Raw genomic sequence first — 19388 nt, forward strand, 5'->3', positions numbered from 1 at the left:
GCGTGGGTGTGAATGTCCCTCACCTGGATGAGATAATTTTTTAGATATCGAGGGACAGCACCATGTATGTTATGTACCATGCACAACTCGATCTGAGACTCTATCCTGTACTTTCAACCACCCAAGGCTCTCAAAATGAGAGGGGTTGAGGTGAGTTCTCATAAGGAGATTCAGAATAACATTAATCACCTTGTTTTGAGAAGTGTGAAGTCTATTTTTAAGGTATGACGTTAGGCCACTGTATCATGAACAGCAGGCATAGTCAAAATAAGGCTGGACAAGAGCTCCTGCCAGGGTCACCATTGCTTTTCTGTCCAGAAATTTTAAAATTCTGGCTAAGAAGTGAGTTCTTTGATTGACCTTGGTGAGCACCATATCAGCCGCGTCCACTCCTGACATGTGGCTATCCAGCCCACAGCCAAGGGGATTGACAAGACTCCTTAGCTGCAAACACAGTATCGCCAACAACAACATTCACACTGGGGGACCTTTTGAAACCCAGATAGAGTATGTATGCCATTTTTCCTAAATGTAGTGACAGCTTGTTGTCCGTCATGCACCCGCTGACATTAAGAAATTCTACCCCCAGCACACTTTCAACTTTTTGATTTGCATATCGGTGTGACTCTGCACACTTTTTTAGAGCTGTACTGTGTGTGTGTGTGTGTGTGTGTGTGTGTGTGTGTGTGTGTGTGTGTGTGTGTGCATGTGTGCGTGCATGCACATTTTTTAGGGTGTTTCCAAACACACAATTTTTGTGTGTGTGTGTGTATATGGAACACTCCCCCACATTTTTGTCATTAACTCCCATTAGCTTCATGCCATTTACAAAACAGTGATCTGCCCATTAGAATGAGTGCGTTTGTCACCCACTCTATTGGCAGAGTCCCTTAACGGCCCTTGGTTTATTGAGCAAATCAAATAAACACTGATTTTCCTGTTAATCCTTCCTGCCCCATGTTTTCAATTAGCATAATGGTAATTAGAAACAGCAGTGGAGAGGAGTTAAGTCTTTGTTGATGCACAGCAATACTGCAGTCTCTGCTGCAGCATCGGGGGGGATTATCGTTTAAAGGGGCAGATCAATCTCCCAACCATGCCACAGTCCCCAACAACAGAAAACTGATCTTAGAACACAAAAACAGTCCTCAAAGTGATGTAAATACATGAAATACCATCGTTGTTTTCGACATGTGCGGATAAGTAGAGTGTATGTGGCTCTCTCTTCGGCTATTAAACTAGAGGATGCATTGTTATAGTGCTCACATCAGAGATATTAAAATCAGCTACATTCATAACACCCTCAGAGTCCCCTTTCCAATTAGTTTCATTGAAGAAAGTACTCTATCCTTTTATACCTTCAACTTCAATTTGTCCAAGCCTATACTTTGTATCTTTTAACAGACACCAGCAAAATGAAACAAGATTGCCTATAATGGTTTTTGCAGACAAGTTGATGTTGATTGTGAGGGCATTGGTGACAGAGAACATCCCTCGACCAGAAATTGGGATTTCAATCCGCTGTGACAGCAAGCTGTCGTCTCACTGAAATAACCTTGACCTCCAACACGCTGACTCTTCTGTGTCTGGCCATAAACTATGACTCCCCGTCTATTCTGCTCATAACAGTCAAATATAATAGGTTTTCATGTGGAAAATTACCTATATCCTATTTCTTCATGGCAAGTGTGTGCACATGCAGTTAATCTCCTGCAGTCCCCCTAGTTACCAAATAAAGGTTGTAAATCAAAGTGTGACTACCATCTAGTTGATTTTTCCCTTCATCGGAAAGTCTTAGTTCAAATGTTTGAAATAAGGGAATCCGTTATAAAGTATTTTCATGGGAACTGTCGGTACTACAAACTGCTGAACTAAAACTAGATTCATAAAAGAGAAGGAAATATGGCCTAACCCTAAATAACCCTGAACAGTGTGTGTGTGTGTGTGTGGGGGGGGGGGGGGATCTCGGAGCTGCAGTGGTCCCCAGAGGCTGTTCATGGTCAATCACTGCCCCGCTGCCTTGTGGGAAATCTATTGAGACAAAGGCTAGGGGAGCACATCCCGAGAGAAAAGCAACGTGTTTGGCAGCACACATTAGGCAGTTCTTCAACAGTCTGGCGTTTCTGGCAGCCTCCTGCAGTCATGATGAGTGACTGGTCGTCATGGGTATAAGCCCTTGCCACCAGGACCAACCTGTCATGGCAAAGACTGCTACTGAGGATTGTGCATCCCTTGTGACACTCTAAAAACCTCCCTGTGTAGGTCTCCACCTCTGAACATGGTGTACAATATCAGGTTAAAGTCTGGTGGCGTTGGGGTGTCTGGTGCTGGGAGCAGGGTAGAATTGGCCTGGGAGCACCTAGTCAGAGCCCTGCACATCGGCAGCACGGGGTATATGGTCGCTAGCAGCTGGGATTGAGTGGCAGATGCGTTCGGCAGACCCCCATGTGACTGAGCAGCCCTATTTAGGGACCACACTGCTCACCCCAATTGGGGAGGGGCCTAGAAAAGGTGGCCTAAAAAGTGTCTACTAACCAATCTCCTGGGTAGGTTGTCGTGCAGTGGCCGTGGTGTCTTGAAGAATGCAGCTTCAGCCTACTGGTAGTCTACTCTGTATCGTCTTTCAACTGTTGTTTTTTTTTCTTTCTTAGGACGTACGCCACAAGTAAGCAGGGGTGGAGAAAAAATAAAGACAGGGAGAATCACTGATCCTACTTTGGATTTCGAAGCTCGTTCTGATAGAATTGAAATCGTGACACCCCTAGATTTTGTGTGTGTGTGTGATAAAGACTGCAGCTGTTTTATTACCCTTCAGTTCAACAGTTGGGTTTTCTTTTTTTTTGGATCCCCCCCCCTTTTCTCCCAATTGTACTTGACCAATTATCCCACTCTTGTGAGCCATCCTGGTCGCCGTCCCGCCTCCTCTGCCGAGCCAGGGAGGGTTGCAGACTACCACATGCCTCCTCCGATACATGTGGAGTCGCCAGCCGCTTCTTTTCACCTGACAGTGAGGCGTTTCACCAGGGGGATGTAGTGCGTGGGAGGATCACGCTATTCCCCCCAGTTCCCCCTCCCCCCCCGAACAGGCCAGACCGACCAGAGGAGGCGCTAGTACAGCAACCAGGACACATACCCACATTCGGCTTCCCACCCGCAGACACGGCCAATTGTGTCTGTAGGGAAACCCGACCAAGCCGGCAGTAACACGGGGATTCGAACCGGCGATCCCCGTGTTGGCAGGCAATGGAATAGACCGCTACGCTACCCAGATGCCCCGGTTTTCAGTTCTTGGCCTAACGGAAGTGCCCGCATAGGAGAGGACACGGATACGCAGCCGCATGCTTTACCCAAACTGTTTCAAACGCAATAGGCAATAGAGCAAGGTTATGGGAGAGCAAACGTAAAACGACAATAGAAACACGAAGACAGAGAATAGAGGACACCTTTGAAACCTGCAGTGATATTTAATACCAACGAATGTTTTTTTTGACTGTCTTGCTGTATTCCAGCTATCATGGCATTGCATTTAATTCTTTCAGTAGTTAACCTATTCAACGTAAGGTTCCCTATAAACAAAACACTGCTACCGCTCCCTACTGCACGTTCTGCCACAGATGTATTTTGTGCCTTTACCATGAAAAATTCCTGTGTACTCATTCCAATGATCAATCCACTCAACTTGGATACTAGCAGTCAAAAGATGAGAGAAACGTCAGTGAAACCCTATGATGAAAGAAAAAGGGGGTGTGATGGTGCCACATAACTGCAATCAGCCATGTCGGCAGTACGCTGAAATCAGGGGAAATTACATCCTTCTTTGTCTCATGGCGTTTTCTGCGAGGATTCAAAGGACCATTTTGTGACCACAAGAGAATAAATAGATGTAAGAATTGGAGGGGATAATTCAGGGCGGGCACGGTGGTGCAGTGGTTAGCGCGGTCGCCTCACAGCAAGAAGGTCCTGGGTTTGAGTCCCAGGATAGTCCAACCTTGGGGGTCGTCCTGTGTGTGGAGTTTGCATGTTCTCCCCTTGTCTGTGTGGGTTTCCTCCAGGTGCTCTGGTTTCCTCACAAAGTCCGAAGACATGCAGGTCAGGTGAATCGACTGTAATTGTCCCTAGTTGTGAATGTGTGTTGTGTATATGGGGGGGTCAGGGTGGGCCCTGTGATGGCCTGTCCAGGGTGTCTCCCCGCCTGCCACCCAATGACTGCTGGGATAGGCCCCAGCATCCCCGTGACCATGAGAGCAGGATAAGCGGTTTGGATAATGGATATGACGGTGATGTTGTCTTCATTAGAGTTCTGTATACCCATTAGTTCAGCCGTCGGGGTCAGTTATGGTTTGTCTTATGTGGCCAGCATTATGTCGCATTAGGCTTAATAAAGAAAATGCATGGCGACTTGTGATGCACACACACACGGTTTTCCAGGTACAGGAGCCCGAGTCAGATTTGAATTTATGAGGTTATTCCTTTCACAAAATCGTATCGCCCTTACGACTTTGTCATTCATTCATTCATTCTCTACACCCCTCCCTCAAATGTAATTCAGGGGTCCAGTTTTGCTGGAGAGTATCTCTGCATACTTCGGGAGTGGAAGAGATGCAGATACCCTGAAAAGGTTGCACGTCTATCGCAAGGCCCACACACACCATCGCCTCATGCATACTATTCACACCTATCAGCCACTGAAAGCCTTCAAATCACCCTCCGACGTGGCGCTGTGGGGTAGGGGATGACGGTGCAAAGGGGAAAACCCAGGGGAACACGGGGAAGAGACGCAATCCCCACATAAAGGCTGAGATCATACTGAGGTGAAGCACGCTAAGCCGCGCCTCGCTTCATTTCTCCTCGCCATATCACGCCAGCAGATTGCGTATTTCTACCCGTACAGTGACGAGAATGTGGCGAGGATGACGAAGGGGAGCATTAACTCCAGTCCCTCGGCAATGAGCTTAGTTCAGTCCATCCCCCCTTTTCTGGATATTTCTCTCATCATTTCACGTGGTTGCTCCTGCTACTTCGATCCGATCTCTCTCATTTTCCTGTCTTCCTGTCCGCCCCCCCCCCACCCTCCTTGTTCACTCATGTCCTCTCTCGCACATTCAAATACTCTCATTCCCTCGTGTACTGTTTTTTTTTTCTGCGTCCCATTTTGCTCCTTCACTCTGCCCGCCCCACCAGCCTTTCTCTGGTTCTCTCAGAAATCAATAAACTCCGACAGAAAGAGAGGCACGTTGGCTTCGAGATGGCTTAATAATCCACCCTTGGCGCACGCCTCAGGGGACGATCCCAGAGAGTCGGTCCGTTAAATGGAGTCTTAACGTGGGAGAAATAAGCAGGCTCATCCGGGGAAACTGAGTGAGAATGAGAGAGGAATGGAGGGAAACGTAACCAGTGAAGGAGAGCACACACACACACACACACCGTCGTCTCTATAGAGAGTGTACTCATTCACACTCCTCTGCATCCCTCTGTAGATGGATAGATGGGAAAACAGACACACAAATAGGTAGGAAGACAGGCTGTCGGAGAAAACGACACAAAGTCAGAGTGACAGACAGCCTGAGAAATGGATAAATAGATGGGTCGGCAGACTTATTGACCCGTAGACAAATGATTCGGGCTTGGAGACAGACAAGCTGATAGTCAGGAAAGTTGACATGCCGGCAGACATAGGAATAGACACAGGAAGACAGACAAGAGAGCCCGGACAGATGGACAGAGTAATGACCAGAGAAGGAAGAAAACCTCATCCGTTATGTTAGCGTGGCTCGGAGATGCTCCAGGGATATTCAGGACAGTGGCCAGTATTGACTGGCATTCCCATCACGCTGTGTCTCTGGAGGAGAGAGGCTTAACTGTGCCATGTTTCCGCGGTAGCCTCCTGAGGCCCTGTGTGTGTGTGTGTGTGTGCGTGTACACATCAATGTATGAAATCAATTATGTGGTTTGTGATTTTTTCTGTAGATTGTGATTTTGTTGATTTTTGTATTGTTTGTTCCATTTTATGTATTTTTGTTGTGCAGACCTCGTTTAATTTCACAACGAATGTTTCTTATGCTCTCGGTTTTGTCTCTCTTGTACTAGATCTATCTATCTGTATATCCATCACTTTCTTATTGTGGGTTGACTCTCTCTCTCTCTCTCTTGTCCCTTTCTTTTTTTCCTTAGGATTTTCTGGGCCAGGCCCAGTGTACTCTCGGGGAGGTGGTTGGGTCTTTGGGCAGCCGTTTGGAGAAAGCGCTGGGGTAAGTAGGTCTGCGTGCACCCACAGCCCTGTGGAGAAAATGGTGAACGCTTTGCAGTGTTCCCCATTTTCACCAGAGTTATGAGAGTTACATGATAGTTGCAACCCGCTGTTTGTAATGCACCAGGTTTGGTGCACATTAACAAACAGTGAGCTTGAATGGATGGATGAGTAGAGTTTCTGGAAACCCTCAAACTTGCCTTTGTGTGGCGTGCCAGTAGCGTGGCGGTCTATTCCGTTGCCTACCAACACGGGGATCGCCAGTTCGAATCCCCGTGTTACCCTTCCAGCTTGGTCGGGCAACCCCTACAGACACAATTGGCCGTGTCTGTGGGTATGTGTCCTGGTTGCTGCAGTAGTGCCTCCTCTGGTCGATCGGGGCACCTGTTCGGGGGGAGGGGGAACTGGGGGGAATAGCATGATCCTCTCACACATGCTATGTCCCCCTGGTGAAACTCCTCACTGTCAGGTGAAAAGAAGCGGCTGGTGACTCCACATGTATCGGAGGAGGCATGTGGTAGTCTGCAGCCCTCCCCGGATCGGCAGAGGGGGTGGAGCAGAGACCGGGACGGCTCGGAAGAGTGTGGTAATTGGCCAAATACAATTGGGGAGAAAAAGGGGCAACCCCCCCCCAAAAAAAACATGCCTTTGTATTTTACATCCCACTTGCCCTGCGAAGGAGCCCTCCTCCAGCAAGGAATGTCACGTGGTCCCCCAGTTTCTCATGGTTCCCGGTTTAACCCCCTTCATCGTATTTCACATTCAGTCTGGTTTTCTGTGAAAAATCGAACTTGTGTGGCCCAGTGTTGAAAGGCTTTCCTTGTGAGACCCGTAACACAGCTGGCCCACTGAAGTGGCATTTAACAAGACGCTAAGGCCACAACCGTTAAACGCTTGGAGATAAATATTGGCATTTTCAACCCAATGGTGGGGGAATTGCTGTCTGAGTGCAGATCACAGGCTCCTAGTTTCAGATGTGTTCAGGTGAAACTTTTTTTTTTTTGATGGAGAACTGACACGGTTGCTTCAGCAAAATAGATGTAAACAGAAATGGAGATTAAAAAAATAAATCAAAATGATCATAAAATAGACAGACATACAAAAAACTAGCCCTCGAACAGAGTTAAGTGTGTGGCTGTAGAATATTTTTAGAGTTTATACAAGGCACCGGGCACACGTCATTGGTTTTACTGTGGCTCTGTGCACAATAGCTGCTGCTGCTGTTCACTAATTGGAATCAGAAAAGTCTTGGTGACATCCTTGTTCTCCTTCTAAGGCAAACTAAGCCAGGAAGCGAACCAACACACGCACACAGTATTCTTGCGTGGATCTTGTTCATTATGCTTGTTGAGCAGCTGGTCCTATGAGCATGTGGCATCTGTAACCAAGTGTTTCTGTGTGAGTGTATGTTTGAGACTGTGTAAGGCTGACTTTGCACACGGCACAGATTGCCGTATATATAAAGACGGGTGACACATTAAAGGAAAAAGCTGAATGATTGACCCCTACAGTGAGAGGGTTTGGGGTCCCTGTTATGCTGTGGGGGGTATCTTCCTGGCATGGTTTGGGTCCACTTGTCCCCTTAGAGGGAAGGGTCACTGCAAATCATCTCATCTCATCTTCAGCTGCTTCTCCAGGCTCAGGTCGCGGTGGCAGCAAGCTAAGTAGGGCACTCCAGACGTCCCTCTCCCCAGCAATGCCCTCCAGCTCCTCCTGGGGGATCCCAAGGCGTTCCCAGGCCAGATTGGACATGTAGTCCCTCCAGCGAGTTCTGGATCTACCCCGGGGTCTCCTCCCAGTTGGCCGTTCCCGGTAAACCTCCAAACGAAGGCGCCCAGGAGGCATCCTAATCAGATGCCCGAACCACCTCGACTGGCTCCTTTCGACACAAAGGAGGAGCGGCTGTACTCCGAGCTCCCTCCGGATGTCCAAGTTCCTCGCCCTATCTCTAAGGCTGAGCCCAGACACCCTACGGAGGAAATTCATTTCAGCCGCTTGTATCCGCGATCTCACCCTTTCGGTCACTACTCAAAGCTCATAGGTGAGGATTGGAACGAAGATTGGCTGGTAAATTGAGAGCTTTGCCTTCTGGCTCAGCTCCCTCTTCGCCACAACGGTCCGGGACAACGTCCGCATTACTGCTGATGCTGCTCCAATCCGTCTGTCAATCTCCCACTCCATCCTACCCTCACTCATGAACAAGACCCCGAGATACTCGAGCTCCTTCACTTGAGGCAACAACTCATCCCCAACACTGCAAATCAATACAGAGTTATTTACCTTTATCCTATGATGAGACATCTCTATCCTGATGGGAGTGGTCTCTTCCAGGATTACAATGCCCCCATCCACAGGGCACGAGGGGTCACCGAATGGTTTGATGAGGATGAAAATGATGTAAATCATACGCTATGGCCTTCACAGTCACCAGATGTCAACCCTGTTGAACTGCTATGGGAGATTTAGGACCGACGTGTCAGACGGTGCTCCCCACCACCATCATCAAAACACCAAATGAGGGATTGTCTTTTGGAAGAATGGTGTCCATCCCTCCAGTAGAGTTCAGAGACTTGTAGAATCTATGGCAAGGAGCATTGAAGCTGTCCTGGAGGCTCAACACCTTACTAAGACACTCTATGTTGGGTTTTCCTTTAATTTATCAACCGTGTGTTTATATTGCTCTCAGAATTAAAAAAACATAACAAATCTGTAGCTTTTAAGTAGACATTAAGTGATTCAGACGCAGGAATGCATTTCTTAAACTTGATATGTGGTTGAGCTCAGCCTGTAGTTATTGTGTATTTTGAGGACAAATTGGGTGCGTTTTGAGTGAATGAGATGATGTTGGAAGCCTGTCAGCTAGCCACATGTCAGAGGAAGCAGTCAGGGCCAGTTATACTGGGTCTCCTCTTCTCTTTATTCTGCTGAGACATCAGCACATCAGGGATTGAATACTATTTGCAAATGAGATACAAGAATCTTATACACAAGGTGGAGAATTTGGCCCCAGCATCTGATGCCCCCCATCCCACCAAATCAAGCCCTCAGCCATGCCTGAGGCAAACTCGGAACCGGAATCCTTTATTCATAAGGGAGTCTTCTACTACTACTTTCGGCTGCTCCCGTTAGGGGTCGCCACAGCGGATCATCCGTTTCCATTTCTTCCTGTCTTCTGCGTCTTCCTCTGTCACATCAGCCACCTGCATGTCTTCCCTCACCACATCCATAAACCTCCTCTTTGGCCTTCCTCTTCTCCTCTTCCCTGGCAGCTCCATATTCAGCATCCTTCTCCCAATATACTCAGCATCTCTCCTCCACACATGTCCAAGCCATCTCAATCTTGCCTCTCTTGCTTTGTCTCCAAACCGTCCAACCTGAGCGGTCCCTCTAATATAATCGTTCCTAATCCTGTCCTTCTTCGTTACTCCCAGTGAAAATCTTAGCATCTTCAACTCTGCCACCTCCAGCTCCGCCTCCTGTCTTTTCGTCAGTGCCACTGTCTCCAAACCATATAACATAGCTGGTCTCACAACCATCTTGTAAACTTTCCCTTTAACTCTTGCTGGTACCCTTCTGTCGCAAATCACTCCTGACACACTTCTCCACCCACTCCAACCTGCCTGCACTCTCTTTTTCACCTCTCTACTGCACTCCCCGTTACTTTGGACAGTTGACCCCAAGTATTTAAACTCAGATGCCTTTGTCACCGCCACTCCTTGCATCCTGACCATTCCACTGTCCTCTCTCTCATTCACGCATAGGTATTCCGTCTTGCTCCTACTGACTTTCATTCCTCTTCTCTCTAGTGCATACCTCCACCTCTCCAGGCTCTCCTCGACCTGCACCCTACTCTCGCTACAGATCACAATGTCATCCGCGAACATCATCGTCCATGGAGACTCCTGCCTGATCTTGTCCGTCAACCTGTCCATCACCATTGCAAACAAGAAAGGGCTAAGAGCCGATCCTTGATGTAATCCCACCTCCACCTTGAACCCATCTGTCATTCCAACCGCACACCTCACCATTGTCACACTTCCCTCATACGTATCCTGCACCACTCCTACATACTTCTCTGCAACTCCTGACTTCCTCATACAATACCACACCTCCTCTCTCGGCACTCTGTCATAAGCTTTCTCTAAATCTACAAAGACACAATGCAACTCTTTCTGGCCTTCTCTATACTTCTCAATCAACATTCTCAAAGCAAACATCGCATCTGTGGTGCTCTTTCGTGGCATGAAACCATACTGCTGCTCGCTGATCGTCACCTCTCCTCTTAACCTAGCTTCTATTACTCTTTCCCAAATCTTCATGCTGTGGCTGATCAACTTTATACCTCTGTAGTTGTTACAGTTCTGCACATCGCCCTTGTTCTTGAAAATCGGTACCAGTATGCTTCTTCTCCACTCCTCAGGCATCCTCTCACTTTCCAGGATTGTGTTAAACAATCTAGTTAGAAACTCCACTGCCATCTCTCCTAAACATCTCCATGCCTCCACAGGTATGTCATCAGGACCAACTGCCTTTCCATTCTTCATCCTCTTCATAGCTGCCCTCACTTCCTCCTTGCTAATCCGCTGAACTTCCTGATTCACTATCCCTACATCATCCAACCTTCTCTCTCTCTCATTTTCTTCATTCATCAGCCCCTCAAAGTATTCCTTCCACCTTCTTAGCACACTCTCCTCGCTTGTCAGCACATTTCCATCTCTATCCTTGATCGCCCTAACTTGCTGCACATCCTTTGCAGCTTGGTCCCTCTGTCTAGCCAATCGGTACAAGTCCTTTTCTCCTTCCTTAGTGTCTAACCTGTCATACAACTCACCATACGCCTTTTCCTTTGCCTTTGCCACCTCTCTCTTTGCTTTACGCTGCATCTCCTTGTACTCCTGTCTACTTTCTTCATCTCTCTGACTATCCCACTTCTTCTTTGCCAACCTTTTCCTCTGTATAATTTGCTGTACTTCCTCATTCCACCACCAAGTCTCCTTGTCTTCCTTCCTCTGTCCTGATGACATACCAAGTACCTTCCTAGCTGTCTCCCTCACTATTTCTGCAGTGGTTTTCCAGCCATCTGGCAACTCTTCACTACCACCCAGTGCCTGTCTTAACTCCTGCCTGAACTCCACACAACAGTCTTCCTTCTTCAACTTCCACCATTTAATCTTCGGCTGTGTCTTCACTCGCTTCCTCTTCTTGGTCTCCAAAGTCATCCTACAGACCACCATCCGATGCTGCCTGGCTACGCTCTCCCCTGTCACCACCTTGCAGTCTCCAATCCCTTTTAGATGGTGCCTTCTACATAAGATATAGTCCACCTGTGTGCACTTTCCTCCACTCTTGTACGTCACCCTGTGTTCCTCCCTCTTCTTGAAATATGTATTCACCACAGCCATTTCCATCCTTTTCGCAAAATCGACCACCATCTGTCCTTCCACATTTCTCTTCTTGACTCCATACTTTCCCATCACCTCCTCATCACCTCTGTTCCCTTCACCAACATGTCCATTGAAGTCCGCTCCAATCACCACTCTCTCCTCCTTGGGTACCCTCTCCACCATGTCGTCCAACTCATTCCAGAATTCTTCTTTTTCATCCATCTCACACCCAACTTGCGGGGCATATGCGCTGATAACATTCAGCAATAAACCTTCAATTTCCAGCTTCATACTCATCACTCTGTCTGACACTCTCTTCACCTCCAGCACGCCCTTGACATACTCTTCCTTCAGAATTACCCCTACCCCATTTCTCCTCCCATTCACACCATGGTAGAAGAGTTTGAACCCACCTCCGATACTCCTGGCCTTACTCCCCTTCCACCTGGTCTCTTGCACACACAGTATGCCTACCTTTCTTCTTTCCATCATGTCAGCCAGCTCTCTCCCTTTACCAGTCATAGTGCCAACATTCAAAGTTCCAACTCTCACCTCCACATGCCTACCCTTCCTCCTCTCTAGCTGCCTCTGGACATGCTTTCCTCCTCTCCTTCTCCTTCGCCCAACAGTAGCATAGTTTCCACCGACACCCTGCTGGTTAATAGTACCGGTGGCGGTCGTTGGTAACCCGGGCCTCGACCGATCCGGTATGTAAGTCTTATTTATGATCCGCATATTTGATTTGGCAAAGATTTTACACCGGATGCCCTTCCTGACGCAACCCTCCCCATTTGTCCGGGCTTGGGACCGGCACTAAGGATGCACTGGCTTGTGCATCCTCAGTGGCTGGGTTTCATAAGGGAGTCTTACTGACGACAAATTTGCAGACTATAATGTAAAATGATAAAAAGTAAATTCAAACTACGCATCCCCTTTTCCAGTTACCATGTTTCACTTGTTCTCCAACTCGCACCAAGGAGAAGTATCCGTTACAGTTTCTGTCTTGTACTTTGGATCTGAAAAGATACCTTGGTACATTATGGTGATGCATCACAGGTCACAAGCCAACCTTTCTAACCTCTAGACCGAAACCATCTCCAGATAATAAAGAAGTTGGCAATCCTATTGAACTTTTTTTTTTCAAAAAATGACTCATGTCGAGTTCAGAATTGCACCAGGTCACTTGTGAGATTCTGTCATTATCTCATAATTTCTCTCACAGCTAGGCCAACCGGCTGACCTTGAATTATTTAGATGCCAGGAAGAAAATTCCAAAGCAACCAAGTAACAATGGGAGGCGGTGTGACACTCGGTGTCAAGGGCGGGTGCCATCTCAGGGATACCAGCAAGTTATCCATCCATTATTCAAGCCGCTTACCCCAATTGGGGTCGCGGGGATGCCTATCCCAGCAGTCATCGGGGGGGGGGGGGCGAGGAGACACCCTGGACAGGCCGCCAGTCCATCACAGGGCCGACACATTCACACTAAGGGACAATTTAGTACGCAGATTCACCTGACCTACATGTCTTTGGACTGTGGGAGGAAACCGGAGCACCCGGAGGAAACTCATTCAGACATGGGGAGAACATGCCAACTCCAAACAGAGGGCAACCCGGGACAGACCCCCAAGGTTGGACAACCCCGGGGTTCGAACCCAGGACCTTCTTGCTGTGAGGCGACTTTGGTAGCCACTGTGCTGCCCCAAGTTACTCATACCAGCCAACACCCTGGACCAGCTGAATTTTTGTACTCGGGATTTAAAATATCATGCAGAAAGGCCTGCATTACTGCCCTACTTTGTTTTCGCCTGCTTATTTAAATGGACTGCATTTCTATAGTGCTTTACTAGTCTATTGACCACTCAAAGCACTTTACAGTGTTACAATTTCATCAAGCAGACACTTTTATCCAAAGCTACGTACATCTGAGAGTTAATACAACACAAGCAAGGATCTAGTCAGGGGACAAAAACGCAAGTAAGTGCCAAAAAACTAGGTTCAAGTCCGACAGGATATAGCCAACAGGCAGTGTACAAAGGCAATGCATAGGGTGCATAGAAGTGAATTTTTTAATACCATCAGGTGTGGAAGTGTTCATGAAAGAGCTGGGTCTTTAGCTTCTTCTTAAAGATGGAGCGGGACTCAGTGGATCAAATGGAGTTTGGTAACTTGTTCCACCACCGGGGGAACTTCCGAAAAGAAGAGTCTGGCTAGTGACTCAGAGCCCCATTGTGGCGAAAGTACCAGGTGCTTTTCACTGGCAGAACGTAGTGAGTGGGACTGAGTGTAGACCTGAATGAGGGCGTTCAGGTAGGTGGGAGCTGTTGTAGTTGCTGCTTTGTAAGTGAGCATTAAGGTTTTGAATTTGATGCGGGCAGCTGCTGGGAGCCAGTGGAGGGATATGAACAGCGGAGTGACTTGTGCTGTATTGGGTTGGTTGAAGACCAGACACACTGCCGCATTCTGGATCAATTGTAGAGGTTGAAATGCATGCAGGGAGACCTGCCAGTAAGGAGTTGCAGTAGTCAATGCTTGATATTACAAGAGCCTGTACCAGGAGTTGAGCTGCATGCTCAGACAGGTAGGGTCTAATTTTCCTGATGTTGTACAGGGCAAATCGGCATGACCGAGCAATTGAGGCCATGTGAGCCGTAAAGGTTAGTTGGTCATCAATCATGACACCCAGGTTTCGGGCAGGCTTTGTGGGCATGAGTTGGGTTACAGTGTACGCCTCACATTCACACACACGATGTTCATACACCGATGGCGGAGGCTGTCATGCAAGGCGCCAACCTACTCATTAGGAGTAGTTAGGGGTTCAGTGTGTTGCTCAAGGACACTTCAGCACGCTGTCTGGAGGAGCCAGGGATCAAACCGGCGACCTCCCGATTACTAGTCAACCCACTCTACCTCCTGAGCCATGCTGCCCCAACTATTTGACTAGCAAGACTTGATGCGTCTCTGACAGACGGAGCTGACTCTTACATTAAAAAACAGTCATAGATTTACCATGTGAATCGTCAGTTATGAATTAACTGTTTGCAGATCATTAATGACAGTTAGGATGGAGAAAGCGTTGTAGGAGATCATCTCACCTGTGAAGGGGATCATGTTCGGAAATGGGTACTTGTGTCATTTTGATAAATGCCAGACAGCTCGACCTTGACCACTAAAAGCTTGTCCTTGACCAAGAGTCAGGATTACAACATAAACATAAAGAGAAGACAATATTCTCCTACACTCACACAAGTAACGGGGGAGTGTGAACAGCTTTGGAGTCCTCTACTTTTTTCCATGTGGATGTTTTTTTTTCCCGACTGTCCCATTCTGTACCCCACATCGCTCCTAAAGTAAGCGTCCTCTTGGCATTCCTTGATCAGAGTCTTTATAATCCCATTTGCCAGTTCAGGCTAGCCCCTAATGAGCCCATGGACCTGGGGGGAAAAAAGGGAGGGGAGATAAACAAAAGCCAACCTGGCAACCCTCCACTGAACATTATCAACAGATGCCAACCTGGCAACCCCCACCTTCAGTATTCTCTGCGGCCTCTGGACTTGTCAGATCCATGTGTGTCTTTATTTATGAATGCACATTTGTCTATGTAGGGGTATATGTAGGATCACTTTAGTGTATGACTGCTCCCCTTGGCTTAATTTCAAAGCTCCTCTGTCACCCACTTGAACAGGAGTCACCATGGTGATAGGGATAGCAGGTCATCCACTCAGAGAGAGGGAGTGAGTGAGTGAGTGAGAGAGAGAGAGAGAGAGAGAGAGAGAGAGAGAGAGAGAGAGAGAGAGAGAGAGAGAGAGAGAGAGAGAGAGAGAGAGAGAGAGAGAGAGAGAGAGAGAGAGCACATGCCTGTGTGTGCATCTGTATCATGTGGACCTTTCCAAAGTGCAAAACGATGTAATCCCTCTGACCCCCAACCCCCACCACCACTTCCTGCACCCAAATTCCCCATCTCACTCACAATTTCACATGCACGCACACACACGCACACCATTTCAGTCATTAGGCACAAGTGACACTAATGGCTAAACCAACAGTGCTCTACTGGTTCTCTCTCTGTTAACTCTTGCTTAGCACCAGCTGCAATGGTTGATAAAGTCTTCACAGCCATATTGAGTCTATTTTTTTTTTAATGTTTTCAGGCGAATGCCTTTTGCGTATCTCACTATCTAAAGACTGAGAGTTGGAGCGCTATGTACACCCAATGTGCAAGACAGCAGATTTGTGCTTTCATAGCCGAGAGCAGTCACAGTTCATGAAAATACAGGTTGTGGATGTACTCGTTTTTAGATTGAATAAGCTCTTTACATTCATTTGTAAAAGACATTATTGATGTCGGCTGTCAGTGCAACTGAATCAGAATCACATTTGTTGGCTAAGTGTGCTTCTGTATACGAGGAATTTGACTCCATTTAACAGCAGCTTCTAGTATTTACATATCGTTAGCCTCATAGGATAAATGCCTAAGTCATTTTTTATGATTTTCGGATAAGAAAAAACGCATTTTCATATCCACTGAGTACATTTACACTAGGCCTACAGTAAATCAAAGAAATATTAATTATCTTACCAGATAAGGAAAGAGAGAAAGCCGAGCACCAGGAGCCTTTCTTGTATGCAACTTTTTTCTTTATTTTTTTCAACGTAAAAATGCTCAAGTCACACGAGTGACTCAGGCAGATTGTCATTTTTGAATGTAAAAAGTGTTCTGATTGGCTTAGGACATAGGCACTAATCCAGGGTGATGCAGCAGCTTGAGGAGAACACATGTAGGCAGAAATCTCAATTTGGCCAAAAAATGACTTAGGCATTTATCCTATGAGGCTAACGATATATCACTTGCGCACAAAAAACAAACCAAAAAAGAAATAAAGGGAATATGAATAGAATACTGGAGCTAAGTATGTATGCACAACGGGTATGTCACAGCTATACAAAGTTTTGTTATGGCTGGACAATTAATAACTTCTGCTTATATATTATATCAACTTTATAACTTACTATGCTTATGTATTATATATTTATTATTTATTATAAACTTTTTATAGTTATAACAGTAATAATCTGTAACCAGTATACAGCAGTTGTATGTATTTACAATTGTACATTTGTATTGCACATCTGGTTTAAAGAGGTAGTGCACATTGTAGATATATAAGTGAGGCATCTTGACGAGCGGGGGCTATTTTCAAAGTGTCATGTTTACATAACACGTGTCCATTATTGCACCATGCTGTTGTGTTCATGAGAGAGAGATGGCCTGTGGGAAGAAACTGTTCCTGTGTCTGGTGGTTTTGGTGCACATTGCTCTGTAGTGCTTGCCGGAGGTAGCAGTTCAAACAGACTGTGTCCTGAGTGTGAGGCTGTCTGTGCTGATTCTGCCCACCGCATTCCGGGCACTAGAGTAGTGCAAGTCCTGCAGGGTGGGCAGGGGACTGCCAATGATTTTTTTCTGCTGTCCTTACTATTTGCTGCAGTCTGTTCCTATCTAGTGTTGTTGCTGCTACAAACCAGACCGTGATGGATGTGCACAGGATGGATTCGATGATTGCGGTGCAGAACTGGCTCAACAGCTCTTGTGGCAGGCCAAATTTCCTCAATTGCCACAGAAAGAACATCCTCTGCTGGACCTTTCTGAGGATGGAGTTGATGTTGGGCTCCCACTTCAGGTCTTTCAGGTCTCCACGGTTGACACAGGCCTTTTGGATATTGTGCGAGGGAGCAGTGCTGATGGATGTCTCCTAAAGTCCGCCGTCATCTCCATAGTTTTGTGTGTTCAGCCCCAAGTTGATCTGACTGCACCAGAGCAGCAGCCACTTAAACTCCCACCAATATGCAGACTCATCGCCATCCTGGATGAGTCCGATGACCATAGTGTCATCTGCAAACTTCAGGAGTTTAACAGCTGGGTCCTTGGAGGCGCAGTCTTTGGTGTAGAGGGAGAAGAGCAGTGGGGAGTGGACACATCCCAGGGGCACACCAGTGCTGACTGTCCGTATACCAGAAGTGACTTCCCCCAGCCTCACCCGCTGTTCACTGCCTGTCAGGAAGCTGGTGGGTGATCCACTGACAGATAGCGGGGGATACAGTGAGCAGGGAGAGCTTGGAAGAGAGGATTTCTGGAATAATGGTGTTGAGCTGAAGTCCACAAACAGGATCCTTGCATATGTCGCTTGACAGTCAAGGTGTTGCAGGATGGAGCATCTCTGGAAAAGCTGGCTCACATTCTTAACACGTATCTTGAGTGCAGCCTGAGTATCGGGGGGGGGGGGGGGGTTCCAACTATTTCCAACAGGTTCTTGTTCAAATGTGTAGTTTTGATTTAGAAACGCTGTCGACAGGTATTAAAGGTATGAAAAACAACAGTCTCCAGCCACAGCTGTTTGTTGTCACATCACTGTCTTGTTGAGGCTGTGCGTGTGTGTGCGCGTAACAGTTGAAAAGACACACACCTGCGTCGTGGCACGACAGGGGGCACCTTTAACAACCTTAATGATTGCTAATTACATTGTTCAAATCAGCTTCCACCAAGAATTGGGGCGTGTGGTCGTGTCTTTGTGCGTGCGTGTGTGAGAGAGAGAGTGCAGTCAAGCGAGAGGGGGTAGAGAGAGACCGCGACTCAGCCTATTTTTGGAAATGTCACAGGGAACAAAATGTTGACAAGTACAGTAGGCTGTGTTTTGTGTGTACGTGCACGTGCCTGCCTGTGTCGTTTGTGGGTTTGTTTCTGTTTTTTGCCAGGCTATATTCTAAATGAGGTCTCTGCCTCTGCATTTCCGAGTCTAAAAAAAGGTTGAATGAATGAATGCAATGCAATGTATGAGCACCGTGTAATCACCGACTGTATGTGCTTGTCAGCTTTTCAATTACAAACAGATTTTTTTTTTCTCGGCCCACTTTAACCGTTTGCCTCATGTGGGGGAGGGCATTAGCGCCTCGCCTCGTCACTCCAAACAAAATCGATCCTGTTGGAGATGATTATCGGGTCAGTGCGAGTTACATCTCTCTGGCTCAGGCAACACATCATTGTCCGTCAACCCGAACATGTCGAATCATTATGTGAGCGTCGCATGAATACATGGCCACTGTGCATCCAGAATGCGACGGATTCCATCACTCACATCATGTGCAATACTCTGTAACCGCAGCTCAGAGCAGCCATGGAAAGGTTGCCATCTTGAAAGTGATGTTTGATAGAAATGCAGGTCAACCTTTGCCGTTCCTCTTTCTCCCTCTTGACTTTCCCTGCTTCCATTACCACTAAAGGTGAGCGGGTTGGACACACAGCTCCTTGCAAGAAACCCCCCCCCCCGCAAAACTGCATATCAGACATTTGTAAGGACTGATGTTTTTTCAAAATGGATTTTTACTTGTTTTGGATTGAGTAGCATTTCTTTAACTTGCATAAATCTCATTGGAAATATAGTTTTGTATTTTTTTTTCTGTCACTTCCTACTTTCCTAGTGTGGCAGCACAGTGGTCCAGTGGTTAGCACTGATGCCTCACAGCAAGAAGGTCCCGGGTTCGAACCCCAGGCCATCTTAGCTCCTTTCTGTGTGGAGTTTGCATGTTCTCTCCATGTCGGTGTGGGTTTCTTCCGGGTGCTCCAGTTTCCTCCCACCATCAAAAAGACGTGCATGTTAGGGTTAATACTCCTGCTTGTGCCCCTGAGCAAGGCAATGGAAAGAAGAACCGGAGTTGGTCCCCGGGCGCTGCAGCTGCCCTCGGCTCCTATACAATAAGATGGA

General features: G+C 47.2%; 1 protein-coding gene across 1 annotated transcript in view; it reads left to right on the plus strand.

Annotated features, from left to right (window-relative positions):
* The window catches only part of LOC130108961 (copine-8), a 136050-nt gene that overhangs the window by 51345 nt on the left and 65317 nt on the right, over positions 1 to 19388 (plus strand). Inside the window, exon 6 of the mRNA XM_056275622.1 lies at positions 6172 to 6248. Within this exon, the coding sequence (XP_056131597.1) occupies positions 6172 to 6248 (77 nt within the window). The remainder of the gene's footprint in view (positions 1 to 6171; positions 6249 to 19388) is intronic.

The sequence above is a fragment of the Lampris incognitus genome, chromosome 3, assembly GCF_029633865.1.
Source record: "Lampris incognitus isolate fLamInc1 chromosome 3, fLamInc1.hap2, whole genome shotgun sequence".
In the NCBI taxonomy this organism is placed as follows: domain Eukaryota; kingdom Metazoa; phylum Chordata; class Actinopteri; order Lampriformes; family Lampridae; genus Lampris; species Lampris incognitus.